Genomic DNA, 21,788 nt, shown 5'->3' with positions numbered 1-21,788 from the left:
CTTTGGCAAAGTCACTTCTCTTAAAGACTCATTTTCACTATTTTTAAAATCTGTCAGTGGTGTCTTCCAAAAGATGGGAGAGGCCCAGGACACTTGGTGTATTGAAAGGCAAGAGTGATGTATTACAGTTAAAATGAAGTGTACTTGGTAGAGAATTTGATTTGGAATATTTGGCTTCCCATCCTTGAAGAATTAGTGATGCCAGGAGTCTACAGCTAACTACAGCTGGTCTACATCTAACTATCTATATACCCCACGATCTGTATCTAGATGTATAGATAGATGGGGATATGGATATATGGATAAGTATAGGCATAGGAGTTTCTTTCTTTACAGATGATGAATAGCTCCTGAAAAGATTCCCCTACATGCTGGCATTGAGAAAATCCCAGTGCAAGAGTATACTCTCTTGCTAGTCAAGCCCAAGTGGATATACTCAGTCCCTGAATTCCAGAGAAGGTACATGGGTCCATAACAGGCAAGGCCACATGGCTGTTGACTAATGGTCCAATGGAGAAGAACCTCTGTCTCTATGGCACCATCTTACATTCTGCCCCAGAGCCTTCCACTTGGTTGTGGGATCTGGTTTGAATAAGGATTTGAGCCCATTAGACATTGGTCAAGGAAAACACTCACTTCTCATCGGAAATTTAAACAGGACGTTTGGTCTCCTTCAGACCCCACCCAAGAGCTATCCAGAGCTAAGTTCTTTAGGAAGGAACCATTACTTGTGAGGCAATAGGTGTAGGAATTCTCCGACAAGGAACTCTTACCTCATACTTCCTGCTGATTTATCTTACTGTTTTATGAGGATATGTCATTCTGCTAATGTGCCCCAACAAGAGACTAACTGGGCTGAGGTTCTGACAGAATCAGGGCCCCCAGAGACACCATCCATCTCTGTCTCGGTGAGTCCTGTAATGCAAGTGGGTCAGGGGGGGAAGATGTCCCCAAACTGTCCATGTCCTCTTACTATGAGGACTCAGTGACTTTAGTGGCTGCCAAGGAGATTCTGGCCTCCTTAGTAGAGAGTTGGGCCTTGTTCAGATGTCTGTAACTGTGTCTGTTCAAGTCCAAGTGGCTTGTGGGGCCTGTTCAACCCACATCATGCTGTCTAGAGATCCATGGTGGGTCCAGAGTTCCTATAGATGAGAGCCTTGTGTTCTGGAATCTAGGAGGTAAAACTAAAAGATGAACCTGAAAACTATCCTTTCGGGGGAAAAAGTTGACACCCTGCATGTCATTAGTCAGCATGAATTGGAACAAGGACTACTGTTGAAACTGGAAAACTGATCTTTTGTGAATCTCTCTCTTCCAGTGCTCTGTCTGAGCCAGAATCTTTGGGCACAGGAAGGTAAGTGTTCCCCTAAATCTTTCCCAGACACCTTCTACTTTGGAACAGAAGGGTTGAAAAGACAGTCAAAAGCCCAAATGAATTCCAATTTTATTCCCCATTTAAGCCATCTCTGCTGTGCCCCCCTCTCCAGACCCCTCAAAAGCATCATACTCAGCCCTGGGTTTAGTGTTTGCTTCCATGAGGCTGTCTGTTCCATATCTAAGACATGTATTTACCTGAATGTTCACAACTCCAAGGGTGAGGAAGTTGGGAGCCATCAGTGATTGCCCAATATCTGTCCCTATGTCAGACCTACTTGTTTTCACAACCTGATTCTCTCCACTCTCTCCACTTTGCTTCACTCAGCAAGATGTTGCCTTAGTCCTGCCCTCCTGTGCAGTCTGTGTACTAGTATGAAGTAGCTCTCAATTACAACTGTATAGTCAGTCACCTCTGTTACTGCCTTGGATGGAATCCCATGTCTATCCATGTCTTTTCTCTTCCAGTTCCTTCTAAAGACTGTAGTCTGAATTACTTGTGTGTTTAAAACACAAGTATGTTTATCACCTTCATAGAACCCATCAGGGGTCTAACTTCAGATAAACCTACTGACATGGCCATGGCCATGGCTCCCTAGGTGTGCTGGGCTGCTTCTGCTCCCCCAAGCCCATTTTCCATTCTCCCACCGAGTCTCTGCTCCTCAGTCACTCTGACCTTGTTTTCATGTGTCCCATACTTATTTGTACTTTATTATCCAGGACCTTCTCCTGTTGTTCCTGTGATCCACAATGCTCCTAACCTGTCTGTCCACATCGCCTAGGCTACTCATCTTCATGTATCAGCTGAACCCTCACATCTGTTATCAAATTTCCAAGATCTGTGTCTCTGTACTGCAGACTGTGTGTCATGACCTGTGATTATATACTTGCCTATTTTTTTAATGTTTATTTTTGAGAGAGAAACAGAGCACAATGGGAGAGGAGCAGAGAGACAGGGAGACACAGAATCCGAAGCCTCCAGGCTCTGGGCTGTCAGCACAGAGCCCGACACAGGGCTTGAATTCACAGACTGCGAGATCGTGACCTGAGCTGAAGTCGGACGCTCAACCAACTGAACCACCCAGGTGCCCCTACACTTGTCTATTTTTAAGAGTAGTACCTGACATTTCCCATATTGTCATTCCCCTAAAGGTCTTAACCAGGTTGTTTAGGTCAGGGTTTCCCAACCTCAGTCCTATTGACATTTGGGAGCAGGTGTTGTTTGGAGGGAAGTCCTGTGCATTGTAAGATCCCTGGCCTTTACCCAGAAGATGCCAACAGTGCCTTCTGCCCCCATGTGACAACCAAAAATGTCCCTAGGCATTACCGAATTGTCCCCTGGGAGGCAAAATTGCCTCCTGTTGAGAACCACTGGTTTAGGTCATTATATTAAATAAACATTGTATCTGCATTAATGGAGATATCCATGATCTCTTCATCTGTTTTGGAAGAACAAAAGCATGGAGGTATTGGTGAGTGAATACTATTAAGTAAAAGGAAGTCCTGCAATTTTTGGTAAATACAGTCAACACCTTCCACAGCCACCTGTAGCAAGTTGGTCTTCCTTTACAGCAATCCTCATGAGAATGGCAAATTCCCTTTCTACCCCACCCCCCCGCCCCTCCTCACAGAGCTGCAGTCGAGCACACCACTATCAGGTCTAAAAGAGATGATACACCTTGATAAAGGAACCAGCAGGCTTGGAGTTGTTCATGAGGGTTGCCATGGCAACGGAACACCAAACAGACTTTGTGGCAGACTAGTGGTTGCTAAGGGCTGTGGGAAGGTAGAGTGGGGAGTGACCTCTTGGTGTATACAGGGTCTCTTTTGGGGTGATAAAAATGCAAGAAGATAGAGGTGATGATTGGACAACATTGTGAATGCGCCAAATGCCACCGAATCATACACTTTAAAAATGGTTAATTGTATGTTATGTGAACTTCACCTCAAAAAGAAAATGAACATATGAAAAGGAAGGGGTTCAGTTCCTCAAAAGGCTAAACATAGAATTGTCATGTGATCTAGCAATTCCACTCCTACATATACAACCAAAGGAATTGAAAACAGGAACTTGAACAGAGATTTGTACACCAATGGTAACAGCAGCATTATTCACAATAGCGAAAGATAGAAACAATCCAAATATTCATTGGCATGAGTGGATAATCAAAATGTGGTCTACACATACAAGGGAATGTGACTTGGCCATCAAAAAGAAGGGTATTCTGACACGTGGTACACATGCATGAACCTCGAAGATATTATGCTAAGTGCAGTACACCAGACATGGAAAAACAAATACTGTATTTGATACGGGGTACCTTGAATGGGCAAATTCATAGACAGGAAGTAGATCAGATGTGGAAAGAGGAATGGGGAGTTATTGCCTAATAGTTACTGAGTTTCTGTTTGGAGTCATGAAAAAATTCTGAAAATAGAGGTCATGGTTGTGCAATATGATGAATGTAATTAATTCCACTGAACTGTACATTTAAAAAATGGTCGAGAGGCACCTGGGTGGCCCCGTGCATTGAGCAGCTGACTCGATTTCAGCTCAGGTCATGATCCCAGGGTCATGGGATTGAGCCCCGGGTTGGGCTCCATGATAAGCATGAAGCCTCCTTGGGATTCTCTTTCTCTCTCCTTCTGCCCCTCTGTCCCACTCGTGCTCTCACTTTCTCTAAAATTAAAAAAAAAAAATTAATGGTTGAAATGGTGAATTTTATGTTATATATTTTTTACTACAATTGAAATATACCAAAAAAAGGAAAAGATTTTAAAAAGGAAGGAATCCTGGGTCTTTCAGACCTTAACTTATTTGCATTTCCCCCACAGAGAAGAAAAGCACTATAGTTTCTCCATGGCCGGCACCTGACTCTGGGCTCTATTTTCTTCCAGGGTGTTTTCCCATTCCTATTATATCTGCCACACCTGGTTCTGTGATTCCCTGGAATGAGTCTGTGAAGATCCTGTGTTGGGGGACTCCTGAGTCTTACTTGTACCAACTGGAAATCCTGAGAAACTCCACATTTGAGGTGGTAGAGAAGAAATTGGGATTTCAGGAGAAGGCTGAATTCCTCATTAGCCACATGAATACCAACACTGCAGGGCGTTATCAGTGCCAATATAGGAAAGAGTACAAATTATCGGAGCACAGCAAAACCCTGGAGCTGGTGGTGACAGGTGAGGACACATCCAGTGTCTCCAGCCCTTGGGTGTTGTTTCTTTCTTATTCTTTCAAAGGCTTTACTTTTAGAACAGTTTGGGTTTACAGAAAAGTTGAGAAGATAAGACAGAGGCATTCCCATAGACCTGTCACCCACTCTCCCCTGCTGTTAACATCTTCCATTAGTACGGACTTTTCTTCCTATTAATGAACCAATATGGATAACTTAGCATGCACTGAAGTCCACAGTTTATTTAGATTTCCTTAGCTTTTATCCAGTGTCCTTCATCTGTCCCAGGATCCTATCCCATGCTGCATAGAGTTATCATATCTGCTTAGGTTCCCCTTGGATGTGGAAGTTTTAAGGAGTGCTGGTCAGGTATTTTGTAGAATGTCCCAATATTGGAAGTTGTCTGGATGTTGCTAGGGTCATTGGATCACTGTGAGGGAGACCACAGAAGCACAGTAACATTTTCACCACATCACACTGAGGGTACATACCATGCAAATGAATATGGCTGTTGATGCTGAGATTGAGCACCTGGCTGAGGTGGCATAGGCAGGTTTCTCTCCCAACCCTTTCCATATGGAAGGAAATCATTATATGCAGCCTGTACCTGAGGCGGGTGAGGTAGTTATGCTCCCTATGCTCCCTGCATGAATCCAGCCCTTGGTTTTAAGCCCTCTCTATTCAAGGTGGCTTGACCCCGTGCTTCTAGAAGCATCTTTTTTCTAGAAGAGTCCACCCTGAATTTCTACCTGCTGACATTCTTTTTACATAATATCGACTCTCTCTGTCCCTGACATAGCTCCTCAAATTCTTTGGATACTATCCGCCCTTTTCCTTAACATGTGGCTTGTGATATTGTGATTTATAGTAAGAACTCTATATATGGTCTTCATTCCTGTTCCTGGCACAGAGCTCCTAAATCCCTTGGAATTTCCTGAGTTATGTGAATGACAAAGATGTTTTGGTATTCCTAACAACCCCCTTTTGACCACTCCTGAGGTTATGTCAAAGAGATAACTTTTGGACTACCTCCAAGGAGAGGAGAGGGGCTGGAGATTGAATCAATCACCAATGGCCAAAGGTTCAATCAATCATGCCTATGTAATGAAGCCTCCATAAGAACCCAAAAGGAAAGAATCCAGGTTGGTGAGCACAAGGAGGCACTGGTAGAGCCGGGCACAAGGATATGGCACCTGGGCCTTACTTATCTCTACCATTTGGTTGTCCCTGATTTCATCCTTTAGAATAAACCAGTGATCTAGCGGGTAAACTGATTTCTTGAGTCCTATAAGCCATTCTAGCAAATTAAGCGAACCCAAGGAAGGAGTTCTGGGAACTTCTGATTCATAGCCATTCTGTCAGAAGCACAGGTGACAGCAAGGGCTTGTGATTGGCATCTGAAGTGGGGGTGGTCTCATAGGACTGAGCTCCTAACCTATGGGATCTGAGGTTATCTCCAGGGAGATAATGTCAGAATTAAGTTGAATTATGGGATGCCCATTGGGTGTCTCAGAATTTCCTGGTGGTGTGGGGGAAAGCCCCACAGGTTGTAATTGGGAACAGAATCATGTGGGTCTTGTGGCTTTAGAAACAAGATCTCTATCTCTTGAAAATGGTATCTCACCCAAGTCTCACAGGCTGCTTGTTTGCTCAGCCCTGTCTGCAATAATTTGGGACAGAGTATATGTCCTGGGGTAGGAAAATGGGAAGTTCCCAGCTCCCATTCCTTTGAATCAAGGAATATCAGCATCTTGTCTTCCCTTAGGATGGACCCAACATGAGTGTTGAGGATAAAGGGAAAAGGATGAAAAATCTTGCTAATAGCTCACTCTCTTTTCTTTAAGGCTTGTACGACAAACCCTCCCTCTCAGCGGTGCAGGGCATGGTGGCGATGCTGGGAGAGAATATTTCCCTGCAGTGCAGCTCAACAGACATCCCATTTGATAGATTTTTACTGACCAAAGAAGGAGGAGCCACCCTGTCACAGCACCAAAATGGGGTACACCAAGGCAACTTTATTCTAGGCCCTGTGAACCACAACTTCTCAGGGAACTAAAGGTGTTATGGTTGGTACAGTGGCAGCCCTTATGTGTGGTCAGCCCCCAGTGATGCCCTGGGGCTTGTGGTCACAGGTAGGTGCACCCCAGCCCAGCCCTGAATCCTCCTCTTGGGGCCTTGGCATTAGGCAGGAATATGGAAAAGTACACTGAGAAAAAACAGTGGGGTAGTAGAGGGCCATTAAGCAGAGGACTGTGAAGAGAAAAAGACTTTCATCCACATCCCATTCAACATTCACATCCTCTCCTAGAGTTCTGTAGACAGCACCCTTTAAAAACGTGGTCTGGGGGCACTTGGGTGGCTCAGTCAGTTGAGTGTCTGACTTCGGCTCAGGTCATGATTTCACAGTTCATGAGTTTGAGCTCCGAGTCTGGCTCTGTGCTGACATCTCAGAGCCTGCACTGCAGCCTGCTAAGGATTCTGTGTCTCCCTCTCTCTCTTTCTGCCCCTCTCCCACTCATGCCCTGTCTGTCTCTCTCTCTCTCTCTCTCTCTCTCTCTCTCTCAAAAATAAATAAACATTAAAGAACAATAAAAAAAAAAAACATGTGGTCTGTTGAGAATGGAGAGTCCAACGTTTAGAATCATGTTAAGGGGTGTGGTTGAGACATAGATCCCAGACACCACCTTAGACTAACCCACTTCTCTTTTTTCATATGCTTAGCTGCATCTGGGAACCCTTAAACTGACCTTCAGTACTAGACTCCACTCTGAGTGATTGGCTAGAAACTCTAGCATAAGCCCAATTATTATACTGTTTGCATTACTCAGCTCAGCGAGAGAAGACAAGTTCGAGCAAAAGAAAGTAACTGCGGACCGCTGAGTGGGGCGACCGCATTCATCTCCTGTGGCCACTTTGTCCGATCACTCCACAAGCTGAGCAGATATAGTAGTCATGGCTCTGTAAGATCATACAGGCTAGAGTGCTCTTTTCATTTAACAGTGCATGGATAGTTGGGCATCGGTGGAGGAGGAGCGAATCTATTAGTCTTTTTCTTTAGAGTAGATAGTCACCTTGTCTTGTTTTAAAAATCATCTGTCCCAGTGTTGGGATGATACTATCTTGTATTATCTTCTAATCTGAAAATCAAAATCCGTTTGAAATTAATTTCTGTATTTATTAATGTCTATTTATTTTTCCAACGTTTTTTTTTTTTTTTTTTTTTATTTTTGGGACAGAGAGAGACAGAGCATGAACGGGGGAGGGGCAGAGAGAGAGGGAGACACAGAATCAGAAACAGGCTCCAGGCTCTGAGCCATCAGCCCAGAGCCTGACGCGGGGCTTGAACTCACAGACCGCGAGATCGTGACCTGGCTGAAGTCGGACGCTTAACCGACTGCGCCACCCAGGCGCCCCATGTCTATTTATTTTTGAGAGAGGGAGAGGGAGAGCACGAGTGGGGGAGGGGCAGAGAGAGAAGGGGACAGAGGATTTGAAGCAGACCCTGCTCTGACAGCGGGGCTTGAACTCACGAACCATGAAATCATGACCTGAGCTAAAGTTGGACTTAACCGACTGAGCCACCCAGGTGCCCCTAATTTCTGTATTTTAACCAGAGAGAGTTACTACAATTTATGAGCACTGTAATCTCACAGTACTTTATTAATTCCTGGCACATAGGCCTATGAAGCCCATATAACAGATGAAGAAATTTTTCTTAAAGTTTCAGTGAACAGCAATGTCTAGTGAACAGTCACACAAGAGTGGAGATAAATTTTACCAAAGATTATATGAAGACTTTCTCCTAGCTACTTCCCAGATACCAACAGTACCATATCCTTTGTCACGCATGGAAGAGGAACACCAATTGTTATGTGGGGTGGGAAAGTATAGAGAAAATGTACTATTCTGAATACATGAAGGTGTTGCAAGGCTGTGGGTTTTTAAATTTAATTTATTTATTTAAATTCAAGGTAGTTAACATACATTGTAGTCTTGGCTTCAGGAGTAGAACCCAATGATTCATCACTTACATATGATACCCAATACTCATCCCAACAAGCGTTCTCCTTAATGTCTATCACCCATTTGGCTCACCACCTCACCCCACAACCTCCTCTCCAGCAACACTCAGGTTGTTCTCTGTATCTAAGAGTCTCTTATAGTTTGCCTCCTCTCTGTTTTTATCTTATTTTTCCTTTCCTTCCTATATGTTCATCTTTTGTGTTTCTTAAATTCCATATATGAATGAAATCATACGATATTTGTCTTTCTCTGACGGACTCATTTCGCTTAGCATAATACACTTTGGTTGGATCTATGTTGTTGCAAATGGCAAGATTTCATTCTTTTTTATCACTGAGTAATATTCTATTGTATATACATACCACATCTTTGTATCCATTCACCAGTCAATGGGCATTTGGGCTCTTTCCATACTTTGGCTATTATTGATTGTGCTTCTATAAACATTGGGGTGCATGTAGGGGATATAGCTCAGGAGCAGAACATTTGACTGCAAGGCTTTGACTAGACTTTGAGGGAAATTACTACATGAAGAGGGATTCAAGAGCCAACACAACATCCCCATAATCACCTCCTTTCCTGTTCACAAGATGCCCCTTGGATCCAGGCTCACAGACTAAGTATGGCACTCGTGAATGCATGAGCTTATTGGGGGGGGGGGGAGGGTTAGTGGAAGCACAAATAGGGAAATGAGCTCCTTTTCAGGGCTCTGTGTTGGGATGAAATGGAACATGACCAATGATTGCTCATCTCCTTTGAATTATGTCCACAGATATAATGAACCAAGATTACACAATGGAGAATTTGATCCGTATGGGCATGGCAGGACTGGTCCTTGTGGTTCTCTTGGCCATAGTCATTGGAAATTGGCACAGCCATAAGGTTCCAAACAAGGAAGACTGGCCAGATTTTCCTGAACTGAGCCGGAGTAAACACAAATGTCAGACTGGACCTTTGGACAAAGCCTTAAGAGACACCAGGTAGCCACCTGTCACTGAAATAGAAAGGAGTCAGCACTTGTCGAGCCCTGCAGAACTACTGGGAGAACATAAGGGAGAAAGAGGCACTGACAATTTTGGATCCATTTTCAAACCAAACCAATCGTATTCTCTTATATGTATCTAATACAGTTGTATACCACTTTTCTAGATTTGGTGATAAAATCCTCGGTACAGTCTTGTCTGTGATAAAAATTATTCAAAGTATTCCTAGTTCTCAATCCTGACTTTTTTTCCAGCCTCTACAGAAGGTCTGGCTCAAGACTTTAATCTGTCTTGAATTTATCAGCCAAACCAGGTACCCTTACATCTTCCTAGGTAAGACCTTAACATTCAGAATGCCATTAATTATTAATACCACCAATTAATTATTAATACTGTCCATTCAACATACCATACTTCCCATGACATGAGTGCTTCTAGTTTTCCCTACGATGACATTTGCGTATTAACACATGCTTTCCCTGTTGTTAAAAAGACTTTCCTGTTCTTATGAAACTAACATTTCAAGATGTCTCATGCCTCCAATGCAAAGTTGATAGACTTGTGAAAACAGCCCCAACAAGCATCTCCTCTGGGTTATCTCAGTCCTTTGAGCTGCTTAGTCTATCGAATCATCTCTTTGTAGTATCTATCGTGAAGTATGCAAAACATAAAATACTGGAACTATTTATTGAGATTATGAACAAATAAGTTGATGAAGGACATGTTAGATATTGGGCCCGATAAAACCATGAGGAAGTGCCACAGTTTCAGAGGAAGGCTAATCAGAGACTTTACATCAGAGCCAGGATTTGGACCTGAGAGATGCAATGAGATTTGATCCCACAGAGAGATAGGATCAACCTCACACCCTTGGTTGTGTCCACACCAGGGCCTTGTGTGGAAAAGCATACTGTAAACCTGGGAATAAAAAGACCCTCCCCTCCTAGAAAAAGACTACGTTGTCTGGTAGCCATGATGACAAAAAGCCGCCGGAGCCGGTTTTTCACCCATCAGCAATGACCACTCCCCTCAATGAAAAACGCCCTGGTGATTCAACCAATCAGCTCCTTGCTTCTAAATGTCAGCCAATCAGAAACGGATTTACTTCAGTAACTGTACCTGTGAGTGACAGCCAACCTTTCAGAAGGGAAACAAAAGTAATATAAAAACAGGGAGGGGGACAAAACATAAGAGACTCTTAAATACAGAGAACAAAGAGTTACTGGAGGGATTGTGGGAGCAGGGATGGGCTAAATAAGTAAGGGGCATTAAGGAATCTACTCCTGAAATCATTGTTTCACTACATGCTAACTAATTTGGATGTAAATTTTACAAAATAAAAAATAAAAAATAAAATAAAGTCCCCCTTCAATAAACATCTTTTACAGATGATGCCAATCCACAAGAGGCCCTGAGAATCCATATTTCCCAAAAACCCTGTAGGCTCTGCTCAGAGACTCAGAGGCATCATGTTTAGCCAGCATAACTCCCTTAACAGTAAAAATAAATTCTGCTTTGCCTTTTTTATTCCAGGCACTGAATGGTGAGTGCATTTACCTTTGATAGTTCATATATTGGGCTGATTTAGGTTAAATGGAAGGCGTGGCTTGGGGAAAAGAGTATGAGGACTTATATTCCATGACCTTCACCTCTATGTTGGGCTTTATGTTAGTCATTTCATTTACAAAAGCTTACTACAGCCCTGTGAATTTTATTTTAATCAATCCATGTGTCACATGAACAAACAGAGGCTTAGAAATGATATGATTTGAAGGGCGCCAGGCCGGCTCAGCAGTGGAGTGTGCAACACTTGATCTCAGGGTTGTGAGTTTGAGCCCCATATTGGGTGTAGAGATTACTTAAAAATGAAACGTACTGCACACTACTGAACTGTACACTTAGACTTGGCGAAGATGGTGAATTTCATGTTATGTATTTTTTTGCTACAATAAAAAAGTAGTTAAAATGGTAAAATTTGGTTATGTATATTTTACCACAATTTGCAAAAAGTTGACCCATAAATGACCAGCAATAAAATATTGCAAACTTCGTGAAGAAACAAAGAACCCTCAAAATATAATGGGAGAACTAGCACGCCAAAACACTTGAGATATAGAACTGTCATTATGCATGTGTAAATTATTAAAATAGTAAGTAGAGAGGAAACCCATCAGGAAACTGAGGCTAGACCCATTCTCTAAAGTCCAGATCCCACCCCAACTAGGGCCATGCCATGGAGATGTTAGCCTGATCCTCTCTGGTGCCAGCAGGTTGACTTCAATCCCAGGGAGTTCCCGCCAACTTTGAAAATAATTTCAAAGGAACATGTTATCAGGCAACCAGCCTCTTGAAGAGAATCTAGAAATTTCTGAAGCAAGGGGTAGCAGAACTTTCACAATTCCAAGAGAACTACTTCTCTACCCCTGGTCACTTTGTCCCCAAAGGATGACCACCTCTTTCCTGACGCAGGGACCCATTCATCAGGAGCCTGACCTTCATGCTATGGATGGACTTTAGGCTGACAATGATGAGCAAATTAAGATGTATCGTGGAAGAGAGGTGAGACAAGATGCCCTCTTGGCCTAGAGACATCTTTGTCATCTACAGATGAGCCTGCCTCATTGTCTCCTGTGGGCTAGCAACCACTGCCCTCCCTCTCCCATGCTTTGTTATCTAAACGTTTCCACAAGCCAAGAGTGACTTAAAAACAAAAAAACCCATAGCACACAGCCAGGTTTCTCACATGCGTAGGCTGTGTCCTCTCTCTAGAAATGTGGTCAATGTAAACATTCCGGTAGGTGGCCCTTGGTCCCCACCCACTGCTTCTTCTGCACTCATTCTTCCTGTAAGTCTATCGAGGCTAAGTTCCCTAAATGATGCAACACAGGAAGTCAGCTGGAAGAAGCCCCCAACTGTGTCCTTGGCGAATCCTCTATGGGAAGACAAGACAGTGGCAATCCAGTACATGACCTTTTCACAGGGAGAGGAGAGCTACCGATTTTAGGTCAGAATCTGCCCAAGAATGGATGTGCCAGCTACCATCTCAATCAACAGTGATCATCTTGCTTGATCTTTTCTTTACCCAAGAGAAAGATGTTATAGGCACATGAGGACAGTGCCTTTCCTCCAAACGTTATAAGGATATTTTGGTGGAGACCATCTAGACAGGGGAGCATGGGTGAATGTTGGCTGGCTAGAGAAGAGGGGTCCTGGAATTTGGAGCTGAGGACTGGAGGCCACAGAAAAGAATGGAATAGAAATCCTGTCATTTGCAACCACAGGAATGAACCCAGAGGACACCATGCTAAGTGAGATAAGTCAGACACACAAGGACAAACACTACTGACACCACTTATATGAAGGCGAAACTGTCCTACATTTTGACTTAGGTGTCGGTTACATGACTGTATACGTTTATCACAACTCATACAGAACTGAACAGGAAAAGAGTGGATTTTGCTATATATAAATAAGAAAGCGAATGGAATATGTTCAACCACAAAATCAAGAAATAAGAACAAAAGATACCAGATTGAGAGAGATTTCCTCATAGAACGTAAGGCACAACATAAATTGGCATAACATTTCATTTTCGAACATTGTTTAGACCTTTGGAGGAAAAAATATGAACACATTTTGAATTTCAAAATATGCTAAAATGTTAAATATTTTAATATTTAATTTCTGCTTTATAACAGACTAAAGGAATATACTCATGTAAAAAACAGGACATTTTCATTTAAAAAACAGCATTTTGTTGAAACATCGTAATGAAACTTTGGAGAAGATAGTGTTATCATTCCATTCTGATGACACCAATTAACTTTCCCAAGCACATGCACAACAAACAGAGGGGAGCCAAGGCTAAGCACATATTTAAAAAAACTTTCTTTTAATGTTGATTTATTTTTGAGAGAGAGACAGACAGACAGACAAAGTGTGAGCGGGGGCAGAGCAGAGAGAGAGGGAGACACAGAATCTGAAGTAGGCTCCAGGCTCTGAGCTGTCAGCACAGAGCCCGACGCGGGGCTAGAACCCACGGACTGTGACATCATGACCTGAGCCAAAGTTGGACGCTCAACCGACTGAGCCACCCAGGTGCCCCTAAACACATATTTTTTAAATGATTCTAAGGTTTCTTCTCTGTACATCGTCTTCTGCCTTCCCTGGGTGTAATGTCCACATTTCAGATTTTAGAAGTGGGCCCTGAAACGAATGAGTTTCAGGTGGGGCACACAACTGTCAGAGGATCTGGTTAGACCACAGATATGATCAGATGTGTCTTTATACCTCATGGTCAGAGGTAGAGGGAAAACCGTGAACCTTCTCTTGTTTAAAAAAAAAAAAAAAGGTCAGGTGAAAGCCCCATGGCAATTAGTGCTAGGCTTTACCCACCACATCCTGTGGCATCTTCCTGGCCTGCTGGCCTGCTGGCCTCCATCTCCACATTCGCCTGGAAGAATCTAGGCTATGACCTCCACATTCACTGCCCTGCTCTGCCTTGGTGAGTTCTCTCCTGAGAGGGAGACACAATCCTGGGGTCTGGACATGGGTGGGGTGGCATGGCTCACTGTTCCTATCTTCCAGGGCTATATCTGAGCCAGACCATCGGCGCCCAGACACGTGAGTCCCTCCGTCAGAGCCCCAGGGTCTCTTTTCTGGGCTCAGGCTAAGTATCCACCTACAAGCAACCGGAGGAGGGGACAGGGGCTCTGGTTTTCTAGGAAGGCTTGAGGCCAGCAACCGGGTGGAAATGTGGGTGGGAAGGGGCTTTATGTAGAACTCCTGCCTCTGATTCCCTTACAGAGATTCTTTCAAAACCCATCATCTGGGCCAAGCCCAATTTCATGATTCCGAAGGGAAGGCCAGTAAAGATCTTATGCCAGGGGATTCCTGAGGCCACTGAGTACCAGCTGTATTTCGAGGGACGCCTCTCTGCCTGGCAGAGCCCAAGACAGCCTGGAATAAGGAACATAGTCTCATTCCCCATCTCAGCCATGACCCTGCTCACTGCAGGGCAATACAGGTGCATTTACCGAAGCGGGGAGCTCTGGTCAAATCCTAGTGACCCTCTGGACCTGGTGGTAACAGGTAAATGTCCCATCCTCTATCTGTGGTCATCCCCCAAGCCTGAATCCCGGGGAGGGTCATCATTTATTAATCTCCTTTAGTGTCATCCAAACCTCATCCTTGGTTATCTGTGGTCTAGGAGCGGATTTGTCATAGGTCAGGCTCTCCAGGTGAGATGTTCTGAGATGGATGTTTGCATGTATCTGGGGAGTATCCTCAAAAGTGACCTCTGTGATGAAAAGTGAGGGAATCAGGCTGGACAGGAGGCGAAGGTGGACCCTGGGGTGGTTTCAACCGACATCTCAGCCAAACCAATGTGGAACTCCAGACCCGGGATGGCCCTTCCTAGCAGTCTCAAACTGAGGCTAGGGGCTCTGTACCCACCAGGGTCAACCAGGGAGTGGATGGGAACCCCTCCTCTGGGGGTTCCATGCAAACATCTGCTTTTGTGGCACTTGATTTCTAGCGGGAGAAGACAGACCATGAGTCAAGTTTAGGGTAAATCTATCAATCATAAGCACATGAGGAGGAAATAACGGTATGGAAAAAGACCAGATAGAACAGAGTTGGGAGGGAAGGCTGTCTCAGTTAAGGAAGCTGAGGGATGCCATTCTCCCACTTAAGCAGGTATCAGAACCACTCGGAGGGTTCGTGATAACACAGACGGCTTTAGTGCACCCTTGTGCACCAAAGCCCTAGTCACAGTGGCCAAAAGGTAGCAACAACCCCAGTGTCTATTGACCAAGGAACAGATAAACAAAATGTGGTCTATACACACAACGGAATATTGTTTGGCCTTTAAAAAGGAAGGAAATTCTGACAGCTGCTACAATATGGATGAACCTTGAGGATATCACGCTCGGTGAGATAAGACAGTCACACACGGACAAATACTGTCTGGTTCCACTTCCGTGTAGGACCCAGGATGGTCAAATACATAGAGACAGAAAGCAGAATGGTGGCTGTCAGGGGCTGGGGGACGGGGATGGGAAGATGGTGTTTAGTAATGGGGACAGAGTTTCAGATTTGCAAGATGAAAAGATTTCTGAAGACCGATGGTGAGGATGCCTACACAAAGCAATGTGAATGTGCTTAGTGCCACTGAACTGTACCCTTAAAAATGGTTAAGATGTGGGGCGCCTGGGTGGCTCAGACGGTTAAGCGGCCGACTTCGGCTCAGGTCATGATCTCGCGGTCCGTGAGTTCGAGCCCTGCGTCGGGCTCTGTGCTGACAGCTCAGAGCCTGGAGACTGTTTCAGATTCTGTGTCTCCCTCTCTCTCTGCCCCTCCCCTGTTCATGCTCTGTCTCTCTCTGTCTCAAAAATAAATAAACGTTAAAAAAAATTTAAAAAAAACGGTTAAGATGTGGGCAGGGGCGCCTAGGTGGCTCAATCGGTTAAGTGTCCGACTTCGACTCAGGTCATGATCTCACGGTTCGTGGGTTCTAAGCCCTGTACGGAGCTCTGTGCTGACAGCTCAGAGCCTGGAGCCTGTTTCGGATTCTGTGTCTCCCTTGCTCTCTGCCCCTCCTCTGCTTGCACTCTGCCACTTTGTCTCTCAAAAATAAATAAGTATCAAAAAAAATTTTTTTTAATGGTTAGGGTGGTAAATGCTATGTTATGTGTATTTTATAACAATTGAAAACAATAATAGTTTTTAAAAACAAAGATGGCTGCCCTACCCCTGAGTTTCTGATGCAGCGGGTCTGGGGTGGAGCCTGGTAATCTGCATTTCTAAAAAAAAAAAAAAAAGCTTCCAGGTGATGCTGATGTCACTGGACCCAAGGATCTCTAACTCAGAACCACTGATGTGGGGCAATTCCCAGAGAGAGATTCATATTAATGCTCCTGAAAGCTGGAGGAGGGAGTGTCTCAGTCTTGAAGGGAGACATCGGGGAGGGTGTGTCCATGACCAAAACAGAAGAGAGAGAGATTGTGGCGAGTGACGTCCCAGTCTTAAGGCGAAGGGGGGACGGGAGATATAGGAAGCGGGATAATGACTTTTAACCTACCTGTCTCCTTCTCCCACAGAAATGTATGACACACCCACCCTCTCTGTTCATCCCAGGCCTGAGGTGAGCTCAGGAGACAATGTGACCTTCTATTGCCGTCTAGAGACTGCAACAAACATGTTCTTTCTGCTCAAGGAGGGAAGATCCAGCCGCCCACAGCCCAGATACGGGAACACCCAGGTGGGGTTCCCCGTGGGCCCTGTGAGCACAGCCCACAGAGGGACATACAGATGCTTTGGCTCTTATAACAACCACGCCTGGTCTTTCCCCAGTGAGCCTGTGAAGCTCCTGGTCACAGGTGAGGAAGCTCTCAAATTTCCCCCACGTGCTCTTTGGAACCCCGAGTGAACCCCAACCAGAAACGAGGGAGGCAGCTAAGGGACAGGTGGGAAGATTTAGAGTGTCCTCCCACCAATGCCCTCATCCACATGCATTTTCCGGAGGCTCTGTCGATTGTTCTTGAGGAAGAAGGCCAAAGGGATGGGGGGAGGGTACAGAGACCAGGTGGGAAGGCCAGAGGAAACCCCAAACCGTTACTTGCTTTCTTCATTTCCGTTACCAGAAGATGCTGGGGACACCAGCCTTGCACCCACAGAACACACCTCTTTTTCTGGTAAGTAACAAGTACTTGTAAACTTGGAGGAGGGGGGGCGCCTGAGTGGCTCAGTCGGTTGAGCGTCCGACTTCAGCCAGGTCACGATCTCGCGGTCCGTGAGTTGGAGCCCCGCGTCGGGCTCTGTGCTGACAGCTTGGAGTCTGGAGCCTGTTTCAGATTCTGTGTCTCCCTCTCTCTCTGCCCCTCCCCTGTTCATGCTCTCTGTCTCAAAAATAAATAAACGTTAAAAAAAATTAAAAAAAAAAAAAAGGGGGGGCGCCTGGGTGGCTCAGTCGGTTGAGCGTCTGACTTCGGCTCAGGTCACGATCTCACGGTCCGTGAGTTGGAGCCCCGCGTCGGGCTCTGTGCTGACAGCTTGGAGTCTGGAGCCTGTTTCAGATTCTGTGTCTCCCTCTCTCTCTGCCCCTCCCCTGTTCATGCTCTCTGTCTCAAAAATAAATAAACGTTAAAAAAAATTAAAAAAAAAAAAAGGGGGGGCGCCTGGGTGGCTCAGTCGGTTGAGCGTCTGACTTCGGCTCAGGTCATGATCTCGCGGTCCGTGAGTTCGAGCCCCGCGTCGGGCTCTGTGCTGACAGCTTGGAGTCTGGAGCCTGCTTCCGATTCTGTGTCCCCCTCTCTCTCTGACCCTCCCCCATTCATGCTCTGTCTCTCTCTGTCTGAAAAATAAATAAACATTAAAAAAAAAAAGAAGCCAATCACATAGCACATGAGGAGCAAACAGTGGTGTGGACGACAGACAAAGAACGAATGGGGTTATAGTGACTTGGGTGGGGGGGGCGTGAGCAGATGGCAATATTGAATAGAGTTGTCTGAATCAGACTCACAGAGCAAATATCTGAGAGAGCTGAGGGCATTGGTCCTGTGGCTATGCAGAGAAAGAACATTTCAGAGAGAGGGATCAGCCACTGTGTTTGCCCCAAGACAGTGAGATGGCCAGTGGGATGAGGAACGAGAAGCCATGTTGATCGACTTAATGAGGGAACTGAGGCTCAGACATAAGACATGCCTCGCTCAAAGTCCTGGGGCTGAATTCCTCCGTCAGGGTTCACCTGTCCCTTGGCTCTTCCTCTCTACCTGCCAGATGAATCCACGAGGACCAGAAGCATGGGGTGGGGACCTAGAAAAGCTGCAGAGGGCCATGGGGTCTGTCTGAGGGCAGGAGAGGCTGGGACTGAAGGGGTCAGTACCATCTCTCTCTTGCCCCCCTTCTTCACTCTTCTTGTCATCCGCAGACTCTTGGGACCCCCACCTGCTAACCACGAACACAGCACTCCAGCAAGGTAGGCAAGCAGGGGGTGGGGGGCTGCAGGCTGTGAAAGTGTGTGATCTGGAAAGGACATGAGGGACAGAGATGAGGTGTCCACTCTGTGTTTCTGCCCCCAGACCCTGCCCTCTGGAATCACACTGCCCAGAATCTCCTTCGGATGGGTCTGGCTTTCCTGGTCCTGGTGGTTCTTGGGTACCTCCTGACTGAAGGCTGGCTTTGCAGGAAGAGAATACAACAGGAACTTCAAGGAACAGGGCTTCAAGTCAGGAACACAGGAGAAGGTTCAGAACACAGTGACTCCTGGGCAAATGACCAAGGGATGGGTTGGCCACAGGTAGAGCTGAAAGCTGATCTTGACCTCGGGCTGTGTGAGCTCTGTGTTGTGCCCGCGGAGGGGGGTTCACCGCAAGACAGCTGCGTTGGGTTCGGAGAAACTTCCTGGGGGAGGCAGGAGGCAGATGTTAAATTTCTCCCGCAGACAGATTGCACTGTCTCTTCTGGGCTCTAAGCATTTTTGTGCCTGCCTAATGCAAAGCAAAGTTTTAACCTCGCTGGCCTTCCCCAAAAATATCTCCTTCATTAACAGCATGGCCACGGAGTATTTCTTTCCTACTTTGGTCTTTATCCATATTTCTTCTTTCCTTTGCTGCAACATGTTATTGAAGACATTTAACAACCAGTACAGAATAAGCATTTATGAGCTGGACCAGGAGCCAGAGAGGCAACTGCTGGCCGACAGAGATGTGGGCTGTGAACAAATGGTCCAGCCATCTGAGTGTGTATCCTGGCTGGGTGTCAGCCTTGCCCCAACTCCTCTGCCCCTACGCCACCACAAGGTTCTGTCTTCTTCACTTCTTTATCCATACTTTGCCTTGTTCCTCAGGGCTCCTCCAGAAAAGTCCCCCAAACCCTCCAGTTTGACTTAAGATATCTCTCCCATGCCCCCAAAGCACCTATTTTTATCTAGAACAGCACTGAGACTGTCACACTGCATACGTATCCATTTTCCTGTCTCTACAGTCAACTTGTGTGAATTAAGTCCGTGTCAGGTATGACGGCTGTGCTCACAGCTCCCGCACAAAGAGAGTTCTCAGGAAATACGCGTCAGATCAATGGATATATAAGTGAGGCTATGGCACAAGCTCAGAACTTGAGATTCCTGATTACGGTCCTTGAAATGCTGTCCAGACCCTTTGTTCCTTGAGAATTTCTACTTGACCAACCCATTAATATAAACATTTTATGGGTCCCTGTCCCCCCTCAAGATTCTGACACCTCACATGGGTCAAATCCATTCTCTAAATCTTGAGTTTTCTGTTATATATCAGAGAACTTTATTTCCAACCTCAAAAGGGTAACATGCATATTTAATTGAGATAAAGAATATCAAGAAACCCAGCATAGGCTCTGAAACATGTAAATTAACTCAACATGTGGTAACCCTTATCATTTCCAACTACAGGAGTTGAAAACAGCACCAACTGCTATCTCACTACCAGTGGACAAATATTGAACGTTCTTTATTTTTGTTGTTGTTCCTCATCTGCTGGGTGTGAAGGGCCAAGAATTTCTGTTGATGCTGAATCATAGACTTCATCCCAAGATGTGATGGACTTGAGTGGAGTATGTTTGTGATAGTCCAAATATTTCATATTCTGATGGCAGGAAACCTACAATTTCAATGGGGGGGTGTCATGTGTCAGGTGGAAGAATTTTGGGTCTCCATATATAAATGGAGGGGCTTGAGAGCCTCCTTAGAGGAATGGAGGGCTCTCTTCCACACAAGGCTGTTCTCCCCACTGCTCCAAGGCAAAATCTTCCAAAACTGGTGAACAGCACAAAGCCAAATGGCTAAGTAGAGCATTACTCTTTTTGAAGTGTTAAACCTGGTTTGTATTCCAGACAGAAAAACGAAGCACAAGGAGGAAGGGACAGAGGGAAAGGGGGTGTAGTACTGGAGAATTGTGTTATGAGGTTTATTGGAAACACTCAAAAACATTTCCATTTATTTCTCAATGGTTAGAGCCTAATAGCTTGCATCCACTTGGATGCAAGGGAGGTTGGGAAAGATAACCTTTATTCCAGGTGTCTCTGTGACAAGATAAATGCTGGTATTTCTGTGGAGTGAGGAGGCATGTGACAGAGCTGTGACAGGCACCTACAGTCTCTGTTACAAGACCCTACTGTGTGCCGGGCACCGATGAAGGGACCACACATCAAAGCAAACATCCTTGTGAGAACAGAATTGATTGTCCACAGGTGCTAGATCTTAAAGAAAGTGAGTAAATGCAGTGAAAGGGGATATGAAGAAATACAGGATGCCAATGGAGCCTCTTTCTGTGCAGAATTCCAAGACCTAGAGGGGTCCCTGGGTGGCTCAGATGGTTAAGCATCTGACTTCAGCTCAGGTCATGATCTCATGGTTCATGGATACAAGCCCCGCATCGGGCTCCATGCTGGCAGTGTAGAGCCTGCTTGGGATTCTCTCTCTCTCTCTCTCTCTCTCTCTCTCTCTCTCTCTCTCTCTCTGTCTCTCTCTCTCTGTCTCTCTCACTCCCTTTGTTTCTGGCCCTCAGCCAGTCGCACTTTCAATCAATCCATCAATCAATAAGTAAATAAATTCAATGACATAGAGACATTGAACAAGGTGTATAGATGAGGAAAGGATTATGCAGGAGAAAACAAAACCACGGAGAAACAGACAACAGAAAAGTTGAGAATATCACCTCTTTCTGGGCTTGACAACCAGGAAGATGACTAAAACAAATCCTGATAATCCAGAGGGAGGCCCAACGATGGGTGATGGGTACTGGTCCTAAGATGGTTAATATTCGGCACTTTTGGTATTTCTTGGGATGGCCTAGGTTATTCTGGGCCCTTTAGGTTCCAATATTAACTTTAGGATGCCAGCTTTCACAAAAGACCAGCCCGGAGTTGTGCGTGAGATTGTACTAAAGCTACAGATCAATTTAGGGAGAATTATCATCTCTTCAGTCTTCCAATCCGTGCAAGCCTGAACTCTCAATGTGTTATATTTTTCCCTGTATTTACAGGTTCCCTGATTTCTCTGAATATATCCACCAGATTATGTCCTTGGCTATATCACCTCCAGATCCCCTAGTTACGTGACTTTTATTTTGTAAGCGGTATAATTCTTTAAATAATCTTACCAACATTGCTGCTGGTACTATAATATTTCATGAAAACACAGGTGTGTCTTCCTTTTTTCTTGTCTTTCATATGTATCATATTTTACTATAGAATGTTT

The 21,788-nt window shown here is 45.1% G+C and overlaps 2 protein-coding genes across 2 annotated transcripts; both read left to right on the top strand.

Annotated features, from left to right (window-relative positions):
* Positions 1–961: 961 nt before the first annotated feature.
* Positions 962–11,530, top strand: LOC131500103 (immunoglobulin alpha Fc receptor-like). The gene is made up of 5 exons (XM_058708843.1): positions 962–1,049; positions 1,319–1,354; positions 4,273–4,557; positions 9,346–9,553; positions 10,446–11,530. Exons 1-5 carry the CDS (start codon positions 962–964, stop codon positions 10,501–10,503), a joined length of 675 nt encoding a protein of 224 aa, XP_058564826.1. The 3' UTR covers positions 10,504–11,530.
* Positions 11,531–11,796: 266 nt separating this feature from the next.
* On the top strand, positions 11,797–18,956 carry LOC131499775 (natural cytotoxicity triggering receptor 1-like). Its single transcript, XM_058708101.1, is given in 8 exon segments — positions 11,797–14,060; positions 14,144–14,179; positions 14,363–14,647; positions 16,657–16,935; positions 17,200–17,250; positions 18,486–18,533; positions 18,637–18,753; positions 18,756–18,956. Coding segments are annotated over 8 exon segments (912 nt in total). The 5' UTR covers positions 11,797–14,026; the 3' UTR covers positions 18,818–18,956.
* The last annotated feature ends 2,832 nt before the right edge of the window (positions 18,957–21,788 follow it).

This window comes from Neofelis nebulosa, chromosome 17 (assembly GCF_028018385.1).
Source record: "Neofelis nebulosa isolate mNeoNeb1 chromosome 17, mNeoNeb1.pri, whole genome shotgun sequence".
Taxonomy (NCBI): Eukaryota; Metazoa; Chordata; class Mammalia; order Carnivora; family Felidae; genus Neofelis; species Neofelis nebulosa.
This window is presented reverse-complemented; position numbering and strand designations above follow the sequence as displayed.

Excerpts from the sequence above, each read along its gene's own strand:
- LOC131500103 (XM_058708843.1), top strand. The coding sequence starts at position 962 with ATGTCCTCTTACTATGAGGACTCAGTGACTTTAGTGGCTGCCAAGGAG. Across the intron at positions 1,050-1,318 it reads GAGTTGGGCCTTGTTCAGAT|TGCTCTGTCTGAGCCAGAAT; the intron begins GTCTGTAACTGT and ends TCTCTCTTCCAG. Across the intron at positions 1,355-4,272 it reads GAATCTTTGGGCACAGGAAG|GGTGTTTTCCCATTCCTATT; the intron begins GTAAGTGTTCCC and ends ATTTTCTTCCAG.